The following is an 11,113-nucleotide window of genomic DNA, read 5'->3' as shown; positions in this document are numbered from 1 at the left end:
TAGAGGCGATAAGAGTAGAATATGAAATGCCATGTGTAATCATTACTTTTTTCTCTCTTTCTCTCTCCTCTTTCTCTCTCTTCTACTATTTATTTTGTTAATGACACCCCTCCATTCTCCCACATGCTTTGACATCTAACCAAACACACTACCAAAATTCCCTAAAATTTCCTCTAATCTTCTCAGACAAGTCTACACATATTCCACCCTTGTCACCTCCTTGTTGACTACTACTTCCACTAAAATCTCATCTAACCAAACAGAGCCCAGGACGTCCTAACAACGGCAGCAGAAAATCAACACAAGTGGTCCCCACTAGGTGTTTTATTAACTGAAATAGACGAATTTCAGTTGTCCGATGCAGAGGAGATTAAGCGGTCCTACCGGAGACATGGCTTTCCTTAATCCACTTATCGAAATTACCAAAATACGGCTATCTATTTGATTAGATCGTTCGAGTATTTTTTGTGATAAACAAGGGTATTTCGGTCATATCAGTGTTAATTAAAGATCGCTTGAGATTTGTCTTCTGGCTCATATCCGATTAGGGCTTTTTTTTGCTGCAAATCGAACTTAGCTTGCACGACTCAAAATTCCTCAATTTTTCAGAGGAATTTGTGATTTCTTGTAGAGTCTAGCAAGGATCACGAGCAAAGTTTTCTGTTTTCTGCTGTAATCTGTGCCCTAAAAGCGCAGGCTCTTGGAATAATTCTGAAGTTTCTGGAGATTGAGCTTTTGAAGGGCTTAAGGTAGGAGTATTTTCTTATATGCTTATCCTTTTCTTCGTTGATCTCTTGTAAAACATCTTTTTAGCTTCGAGTATGCCACGATCTACCTGATTTTGCGTTCTTCTTCACATCTGTTAACAACTCGTATCTGTTTAGTTTTTCCCGTTGAAAATCATACTGTAGTTGTAAAATTGGCTCTGTTTCAATGTTTTCTTTGTGATTTTCGCCTGTACAGAAAGATCTATTTGATTTTACTCTATGGTTTATAACATTCAGTTAGATTTCCTTGCATCGAGACGTTCTAGATCACAAATCATTGTTGGATTCCTAGAATTATATCTTGCTTCATCTGGATCTCTATGTAATGTATGTGAATTCATTGATATTCAGCTTCGAAATGTATTGACAACTGACTTTTTTATGTTGAGGCAAAAAATCTACTTGATTTTACTACATTTTTATTACATTCAGTTAGCTTGCTTGTAGCAAGAAGTTCTATAATTTTAATATTTTCAGACTTCTGTAATTGAACTCATAGGAGAAGTTAGTAAAGGTCATATGAATTCATTTATGTTCAGCTTGGGAAATGTTCTGATAGCTTAGCTTTTAGATTATGTTCTTGATTTTTTCTCCTTGGGCTGAAAAGTTGATTAATTTTATGTAGTTTTTTATTAAGTTCAATTAGATACTCCTTGTAGTAATAAGTATCATATTCAAGAGTCTTTGCATTCATGTAGTAATAAGTATCATATTCAATTAGATACTCCTTGGTATTTGGCTTGGAAAAGGTTCACACTGCTCAAAATTCCCAAGGATACTATTGTTTTCTTCTTCTTTAACCGAAAGTATGTTTATTAGTGTCTGTCTTGATCATAGTTGCCGAAAACTCCTTGGGCGGGTGGGAAACCCATTTCCCCTAAGACACATTTCTCGTGGGTGGAAACACGTTTCCCCTAAAACGTGGGAAACGCATTTCGAAAACGTTTCCAAAATATGATAAAAATTTGGAGAAATGTTTCCGAAATGCATAAGAACATATGAGAAACTTATGTAAATCATGTGTGAAACGCACGATAAACGTATGCAACACTCGTAGAAAACACATGTGAAACGTGTAGGAAACATATGTGGAACTTACGAAAATCATTTTGGAAAAAACACATCAAAAATTGTGGAATAGATATTAAAAAAGAAAACAATAGCATATATTGTAAGAAAAATAAAAATAAGAAAAATTCAAATAGAAATTTGAAATTAACAAAATTTAAATCTACAAAACTACATATTTCGTGTTTTCATTGTGTTTCATATGTGTTTTTTCTATCGTTTCTGAAACGCTTCTAATGTGTTTCCTAAGACATTTCTCATACGATTTTCTATTGTTTTCTCGTTTCTCGTTTCTCGTAATATTTTTTCCCGCGTCACGTTTCGTTTCCCACCCTGGTAACTATGGTCTTGATACATTTATTTACACACTCCCTTGCATTGTTGTTTTACTAGTAACTTGAGAAGAACAAATGCCATGACTCCCCAAAGAGTTGTATCTAAGGAAGTTCAATTGGCCATAAATGGATGCAGTCATTCTGAGACACTCTCTCTCTCTCTCTTGTCTCTTCTTTCTCCTTTTTTTTACTTGCATATCGACCAGTCACTTTAGACAGTCATCTGATCTGGTGAAATTAAGTTTTTTGCTAGTTATGGATTCTTCAATTATTGGAAATTTAGATATTGTCATCATGAATTTTGATCTTGTTGCTGCACTTTCTCACTTTCTCCTTTCATTTCTATTTTTCTTTACTACGGTTAATCTACAATTACCCGTTTCCTTTTTTATTCATTCTTGTTACTCTTGGTGGAAGTCAATTATACTCCTTTTTTATTTGTATTGCGTGGAGCTTATCCTTTTGTCATTTTTCTTTTGTCATCTATGAAGGAGGTGAGATGGGATCTGTACAGGGACCAGTTATTTGCCCTAATGTCCATGCAAAACAAGCAAGAATTTGTACTTCTCCGCTGAACGGGTCATTCCCGAAGGCTAGGGTTCTTGGAAGTGGATTTTGGGGATCTAGAGGGAGCTCCATATGCCTAACAAAGGTCAAGGCTCAATCTCCTAAACCTGTTGGAATGGGTAGGGCTGTTCGGTGTAGTTTCAGTTCATCGTCAAATGGTAATGGCAGCACGGCGGAGAATTTCAGCGAGAACGACGGAGAATATGTGAACTCCAGTGTGGTTGAAGCTGGTATGCTTGTCTGATCATCAGGCTATTTCTTCGTATCTCAGACCCCTGTATCTCTTGAAGGCATGAATTTCCTTCTCAATGAGAAATGATTCATGTGCTATTGTGTATCTATCCTCATGTTATTTAGTAGCTTTTCTTTGTGTTGGATTTTCGTGTGCCTCGTTTATTGTTGACCTAGGAACCAGCTCTATGGTGTCACATTGGTTCGATTGTAAATATCATGGTTCTGAAATTATAGAAAAGGATGTGTGTGCCGTAGATGACTTGCGTGGTGTATTTGCCTTCTTTACCTATGCAGTTGAGGTGAAAAGTGGTGCAGATGGCTTCCTGATTAAAATGCGAGATGGTAGGCATTTAAGGTGTGTTCATAACAACCCTCAAGGAGGATACCTGCCGGATTACACTCCACATCGTGCTATTGTGCTCAAGATGGAAGATGGAAGTGATCTTCTACTCCCAATTATTGTGTGTAAGTATATTTTGGGAGTTGGTCTTTGTTTAGCTGTTTCAGAAAGAAAATAATACAGTTGAACTTGGGATGCTAACAACTTAAATCTTTCTTTTTATGTTTCAAAAATATTTCTGACAAGTGATTGTACCTGCTAATTGCAGTGGAGATGCCAAGTGTGTTGCTCATGGCTGCAGTTCGTAATGTTCAAATTGTATGACTTTAGTCCTTCAGATTTATCATCAAGCACTCCTAGTTAGATTTTAGCGTGTTATATGATGGCTTCTATTTTGAATGTTAAGTTCAGGAAAGTATTAAATTTTAAATTTCTGCCTCAGGCTAGGCCCACTTTATATCTAACAGTGACAGAGATGATTGAGAAGATGGGTTATGTTGTAAGTAATTTGAATTTGACCTACTCTCATCAGTCACAGAACTTTTCCTCTTGTAAAATTTGGGTCTATCTTCTAACTTTGATATATACATGTCATTAACCTTTGGGGGTGCTCTTCACATGCAGGCACAGCTTGTTCGAGTTACCAAAAGAGTGCATGAGGCGTACTTTGCTGAATTATACCTTGCCAAAGCAAGTTCACTTCTCTTGGAGTCTTTGGGCATTTTATCCCTGATCTACTTTTTCCTTGAGTTCTCTCAAGGAAAAAAATTGTTTTATCTATCAGAAAAAAAATTCTGCATTATCCCTTGAGTTCTCAATTAACTAATCTATGCAATTGTTTATCAATAATCGGATTAGAACAAATGGTTGGTTGCTAACATTCTGTTATATAGGTTGGTGAAGAAACAAAGATATTCAGCTTTGATCTCCGACCTTCAGATGCCATTAATATTGCGGTGAGATGCAAGGTATTTCTTTTGTCCATCTCCCTTAATATTTCTTCTGGCAATGCTGTTATGTATAGTATAAATGTAGATGTTTGGACAATATTATCATGCATACTGATATAAAGCCACTCCAACCACTTGGAATTTTGTGCAATGCTGATAATGTCAGAAAGCTTTTAGGTCTCTTGAGTATGGCCCTACTTGCTGGAGAAACAGCCTCGACAAGTAGTACTATCTCTATTGCTGCAGTTAAGTGGAAAGTATATGATGTGGTTGGCACAGTTTTAGCTCATTTGGGCATGCATCATAAGCAGTTGTGCACTTCAATATAATTATTTATGTAGATGGAATCTTTAGATGCTCTTGTGGGCTCACATATGCAAAGTTTATTGTGGTATCACACATGCGCGTGCACACTCACATACACATATATTAAGTACGATGGCAATCTGGAAGTGTGTGTTAGCCCATTAAGGTGGTGCCCGCTTATTTTGGTGGGAAAAGGTCAGATACTCGCTCCTTTTGCAGACCAGGTTAGTACTCTTTGATTGGAACCCATTTTTTCCCAAAAACCCTTGTGCCTGCGTTCCATAGAGTTTCCCAATCTATGGTGTTTGATCAGATGTGACCTTTAAATGAGTCTTGGCTGTGGACCCCACCTTTGAATGAGGGTTAGCTTTTCCACGGGTAGATATTCGTTGCGGAGAGTATTTTCTTGTTTATGGATAGATTTCAATGATTAGTGCCTTTCTGCAGCCATGAATTCAGATGTTTGTGGTTCATATGTGCCTGTTTGGCTATCAAAAAAGTCGAAGCTTGAAGTCATTTTGTTTGATTCTTTTCTTCTTTATTGTTTTCTGTTTTTTCCCTCCATGGTTTCAAATTTCCTTGGAAAACGACACAAAACGATTGAAATGTTTCTGTATCCTTCTCCACCGAAATAAAATCTCAATGGATTCATTCTACTTCATTATTTTGGTCGAAATTTTGACCAAAATTCGACCGAAATGGTCTAAAGAACAAAAAAAATGGAAAGATGTTCTAATTTACAACATATAAACATGAGCATGAAGATGGATAATTCTAGTTACTCTTTCATATTATATAACAGCTCATTTTTCTTGCTTAATGGATTCTCATCTTTTTGAACCAATGCAGGTGCCCATTCAAGTTAACAAACATCTTGCTTTCAGTGATGGAATGAAAGTCGTCGAATCTGCGAGGCTTGCGATCCAAGCCCCTCTCTCAAGTGGCTTGCTATTCACAGAACAAGACAGGTAGAGTGAAGACTTCTCTTTACAATGGAATCACCATTTATACTGTCCCAGTTTTCAAAAAATTCTCAAAGAAAATTGAAAAATATGGAAACCTATAGAAAGTGGATCTTTTTATAAAAAAATGTCATGTCCAACACTCGTTGGATAACACATGTCAACTTATTTAATCAGAGGAATTCTCCATTTGCCTTTCTTGTTTCCGCTCCGCTCTGTTTTTTTTATATTCTTCATACCTTTTTTTGAAAGATAACATGGAACTGATTTTATTAAGGAAGCAAACTGAATCCAGAAACAGAATATGCTCTTCATACTTGTTGTGTCAATTCATTTAGGGGAGATATCCTCATGACCATGTTTTGATAATGGGACGGATGACCTTGTTTTACCTTCTCAGCGACCAATTAGAGAAAGTAAAACATGGTGATTCGTCCCATCTATTTGTATGGATATGTGAACATTTTTTTTTAAAAAAGAAAATTGTATGGATATGTGATCTGATAAATTTATATGGTCACCATATCCATGTTCAATAATTATGCATGTGAGTCGTGTAACTGATGCTCTGTTCTAACTACAATAGATGGGATTCCAATGTGACTTAGTAATACTTGCAGGCCTGATGGTCATCCATGCGTTGAAACCAAAGAATTTAATCTGGTTCGTAACATGCTAATTGCCGCTGTTGAAGAACGGTATGGCGATGCTGGTAAGTTCCTTTTTATCTATTCCCCGTTTTTTTTTTGTTCCGGATGGCAGATAGTGATAAAAATGGCAATTTTTATTCTAAATGGTTATTCTCTTAAATCCATGTAACAAGGACACACATTTATTACCCGGACAGGGTTGGCACGTCGGCTAGCGTCGTGGGTTTGCTCCCCATAGATGCGAGTTCGAGTCCCCTCGGAGTCACCTGATGCACGTGGTTTACGGGTGATTGCGTGCATCCATAGGACTCCCGCCCTAAAATGGGGTGGGGAAACCCTATGTCGTCAAAGAAAAAGGACTCCCGTCTATTTTCAAGAATTGGTTTGGACTCGTGTCTGCCATTGGTTTTGGATGACATTAGTAATAAACATGAAGAAGTCCATAAGGGAAAAACCTTATAATTTTTGTTTATCGGTGTTAATTATGTACTGTTAATGCTGTTGTCATGTATGCTATGTAGATTTGTTTTCTTTATTTTATGCTTTTCAGGACCATCCTTCAATGCCATTTGTATAAATGTGTTTGTGTCTTAGTATGCTCTTTTTTCTAGAGTTGTCTTACATTGACCCACATGTCCTGTTCCCGAGCAGTAAATATTTCCATTATTTTCTACCCATTTCACACATGAAGGCCATTTTGTTGTCTAATTAATGTAGAGATAAAAAAAATGTAATGGATCACTTTACCACTTACTTTACCAAGGAGTTGGTTTTATTGACTCTGCAAACACGAGTGAGTTACTTATTTCAGACTCGACGGAAAAGAAAAACTAGCAGTTCTCTAGTCATCATTTTCTGATATGTGTGACTATATTTGAAATGAACAGTGGTCATATTCTGGGATTTGTGAGTATTAAAAACTTGATTGAGTGCCAATAGAAATTGTGCTCGACTCCAACCTATCAAAACTTGCAAGTCATGGTGAAGGACTGTGTTTTATAAAACCTTAGAAAACTTCAAATCTGTGGTGTCAATGACTCTTAAACATGTTTGTGATCTATACTTTGGTCATATGAAGGGTTTTAGTCAGTTTTTATAAGAAATTCGTCTTGTTAACTTTGAATGCAAAATACCTGAATAAGCTCAAGAAGCCCCATTTTGTACTCAACTGTCAAACCCAGGAGGGTCGACCTCTGTTCCTCATCAAACCTAGTCAAGTTTCAAATTTAAGAACCTTCAATTACCATTGTTTTCTCTTCTATTATACATGTAAATGTGTATCATGAAAAAAACTAAAGTCTTCTGCAATGTTGTAATCCAGCTGAATTGAGGGACAAGCTCAGCCAACTCCGATCCAAGAAAAAGAACTTGCAATGACGGGTATAAACACGCACCTTTCTTCATTGATTTTCTGTGTGAGCGCATGTGCTGTGTTGTCTCACAAGAAAATTCTTTTTGCTGCAGTTCGTGATGTATATATTGTACATAAAAGCTGCTATTCAATCCGGATGAGGTCAGATATTTGTAGTCTTATATATATTAAATTGTTACTATAATACAAGTTTGTGAATATCTGTATAGACTAAAATAATTTTATAATGCAACATTGGAACATGGATGACTTCTTTTGTTATGTCTTGATTCCATCCTAAACTCATTACTCTTTCCGATACATGTATTACAATCCCGGATTTTATAAGCTAAAACCTGGATTTACTACCATAGTAATGCAACGAGGAGCGTCCACTCCAGGGAGTAGATCCCACCTTGACTTATCCGAACCGTTCATTTCACGGGTCTCGCTTTAGATCTCCTTTGATTAAAACAACACCAATAGCCTCACATCCAATAACGTGCTCGTTGTAATGCAATGAGGAGCGTCCACTACAGCATACTGGACCCCCACCTATCGAATGATCTGAACAGTCTGTTTGACAGGTCTTGCTTGGGATCTCCGGTCACCAAAAATAAATCAGACCTATAGGCCCTCCTAGCATCTGATAATATGTACTCCTTCTGGACCGTTAAAAATTACATCTAGGCAACAGCTCATATTCAGCAGAAAAAACAGAAGATATTGGTGGATGTTAAGGGGAATTGTAACAAGCTTTGATAGTTAATTACATAGGTGTAAGAGGAGGAGTGTCACTAATTTGGAAAGGGTGTGTAGGCGTCATTCCCAACAAAATAATAATGGTGACAAAGGCGAAGAACTTCCCTAAAGTTCATTTGGACCCTTGTCCTCGTTTTAGTTGTCTGTCAATGAGAAACCCTTTTTTCCCTGTAAATCGTGAGGGGAAGTTAGTGATGTAAAATCAGGCTGGCATAATCTAAAATGAGGAGGGCCTTAGCATTGGAGCTGTTAACGGACCTAATTCAGATCGGATCCACCTATGTCTGTGTTAGGGTTCATTTGAATGCCAACTCAGTAAAATACTGCTCGGTATGACCTGCGGATGCTACTTTCTGTGTCATTGTCACGGCCCCATAAAGAATTAGAGCCTTTGTCGGAATGTGCTAGGTCTCACTATTGTTTTTACACAACTAGAATTTTATGAAAAGTTAGAATTTTCAATGTGTGTTTTCAGCCTCATATAAAGAGACCATAGGTATGTATTTATTTTATTTCTATGTTTTTGACGAATGCGGGCAACCGACAATGACAATTCAGCAAACATGATCACATGGCAATGAATGGATACGAAGGAGTATGTTCGCTGTCTGCCGACTGCCGACGATTGGAGATGACAACTAACGAATGACTTTTAGGGTTCAAGGAGAGGAGATGTGTGGATACTCTTTAATTCGATTCAATTCATTTGGATAAAATCTTTTTGGGGCAGTTTGGAATCGTGGATTTCAGAATCCAGGTTTTAGTTTGAAAACAATGTAAAAGAGGGGTCATGATCAAGCTGTTGTATGGTGTCTTGACAGCGTTTCTTGGATTATAAGTGAGAAATCTAGGTTTTAGAAATCTCTCGCGCATCCTAAGATTTCTAAATCAGAAAGCGACGGCGGGTCTCTTTCTTCTCTCTTCTATAATTTTTGAGGAAATCCAAGAATCCAAACGGCCCCTTAGTTTTGTTATGTTAGATATTGCATATCGAAAAAGACGCCTCATGTTTAGTTTGCGAGTAAAAAAATATGAAGGGTATTTTCGTACTATAGCAAATATATTTGGATCTAGGACACTCCATCAAGCTTTTTTGGCAGTGTCTGGGTCCCATCCGATTAATTATGGGGTGCGTCTATGTTCCGCATAAGACACTCCAAGGGGAGCACATCATCTTTCACTATCTTTCTGCATCTCACTCGTTCAGAATCAGATCCAAAGGATCAATCAAACTGTTAAGTCCGTTGAAAGGCCTACTTAGCATGAAACAACCAAAGAGGAAAATCACCCATGTTTTCTCCTTTGTGTGCATCTAGATTCATAGAAATTGGATCCTTGATTCTAATAAGATGCTTCTCTATTCTTAGGGACTCTTTGAATTCCATTAAAATGTTATATGCATCTAGTCTTATTTGTATATAATTTTATATGCAAGTAATTTCCACAAATAGTTTTATACCCATAATAGTTAATTGCTTCTAGAGGAAAATGATTGTGAGCTTAAAGCTCATATAGCTTATATGAGCTTGAGGGCCCAAACACATGGGTCCCACATTGTTTGTGGTGATCCAAACCATTCATTTGCAAGGCCCCATTATAGATAGGGTGTGTACCAAAAATTGGCTCCATTGGATCATCCTAACCCCTCCAAAAGTGGAAGGAAAAAATGGGCAGATTTGTGGCAAACGGTGTCTGTCCATTTTGCCCTCCACTTTTGGATGGGTTAGGATGATCCTATGGAGCCGATTTTTTATACACACCTTATCTATGTAAAGGCCTTTCAAATGAATGGTTTGGATCATCCTAACAATGTGGGCCCACATGTGTTTGGGCCCTCAAGCTCATATAAGCTATATGAGCTTCAAGCTCACAATCATTTTCCTCTTGCTTCTAATGTGGTCTGAAATGTTCCATTTTCAAATAAGATTATCTTAAAATAATGTTACTTGCAAACAAGAAAATGGTGCGTGAATGGTATTCAAGCAAAAAATTACTTGTTCTTATGACTAAATATTTCTGAGGTAAAAATTAAGCAAGAGCTTAAAAATGTAATTTACTTAATAGCTATAAAGAAATTTACATCTATAAAGTATTTAATAGCTAAAGACAGATTTGTATGCATGACATATTTAATAGCTATAAGGTGTTTTATTGCAAAAGAAAATGTTACATTTATAAGGTTTTAAATAACATTGGGGCCATGAAAGTTTTGTTGTTATATGAAGTATATAGAAAAGGAACAACTCTTCTTGATATCCAAAGAGGCCTTTAATCTTCAGAGTTTTTATATGGTGTAAAGCCTTACAACAATACAGTAGAGGTACGACCCTTGATATTTGATCCAACACCCCTACAAGGGCCTTATTGTTGTAAGGCCTTACACCATATAATCTCTCTAATCTTCATATTTATTATTGTATCAAGAAGTCTTAAAACTGTTTCTTAGAAAGGTGACAATGGTGAACCCATATGCATCCATTTGATGATGGGATATTTAATCTAACTAGGCAGACAATCACCATCGGGATCAATGCTAATGATCATATTTCGGGACCCACACAAGGACATGTATACCTAATTGAGACTGTTGATCTTGTAAAACATAGTTCAAAAACTTCAAAACTCAACTGAACTCGAAGCAGGTCGAATCGAGTCAGCATGATCAAGTTACTACCAAGTTGAAGAAAACTCGAGGACATTTTCCTGTTGAGGGCCAAATCTTCCAATCCGTTGATGAGTTGCTGGCAAGTAAACTCATTTTTATAGTGAGTCGAGTCAACTTGGACGAGTTTTGACTTGACTCGACAGGTTTTAGTACTAT

At 36.9% G+C, this 11,113-nt stretch overlaps 1 protein-coding gene across 1 annotated transcript; it reads left to right on the top strand.

Moving 5' to 3' along the window:
- The first annotated feature begins 528 nt into the window (after positions 1-528).
- On the top strand, positions 529-7,812 carry LOC143892652 (bifunctional nuclease 1-like). The gene is made up of 11 exons (XM_077397421.1): positions 529-749; positions 2,662-2,967; positions 3,266-3,436; positions 3,580-3,629; positions 3,754-3,810; positions 3,936-4,001; positions 4,205-4,279; positions 5,417-5,535; positions 6,150-6,241; positions 7,501-7,559; positions 7,644-7,812. The coding sequence occupies exons 2-10, from the start codon at positions 2,670-2,672 to the stop codon at positions 7,554-7,556; spliced, it is 984 nt and encodes a 327-aa protein (XP_077253536.1). The 5' UTR covers positions 529-749; positions 2,662-2,669; the 3' UTR covers positions 7,557-7,559; positions 7,644-7,812.
- The last annotated feature ends 3,301 nt before the right edge of the window (positions 7,813-11,113 follow it).

This window comes from Tasmannia lanceolata, unplaced genomic scaffold (assembly GCF_043159265.1).
Source record: "Tasmannia lanceolata isolate RefF3 unplaced genomic scaffold, GAP_Taslan_0.1 ptg000015l, whole genome shotgun sequence".
Classification (NCBI taxonomy): Eukaryota; Viridiplantae; Streptophyta; class Magnoliopsida; order Canellales; family Winteraceae; genus Tasmannia; species Tasmannia lanceolata.
The sequence above is the reverse complement of the archived record's forward strand: the minus strand, read 5'-3'. Positions and strand labels throughout refer to the sequence as shown.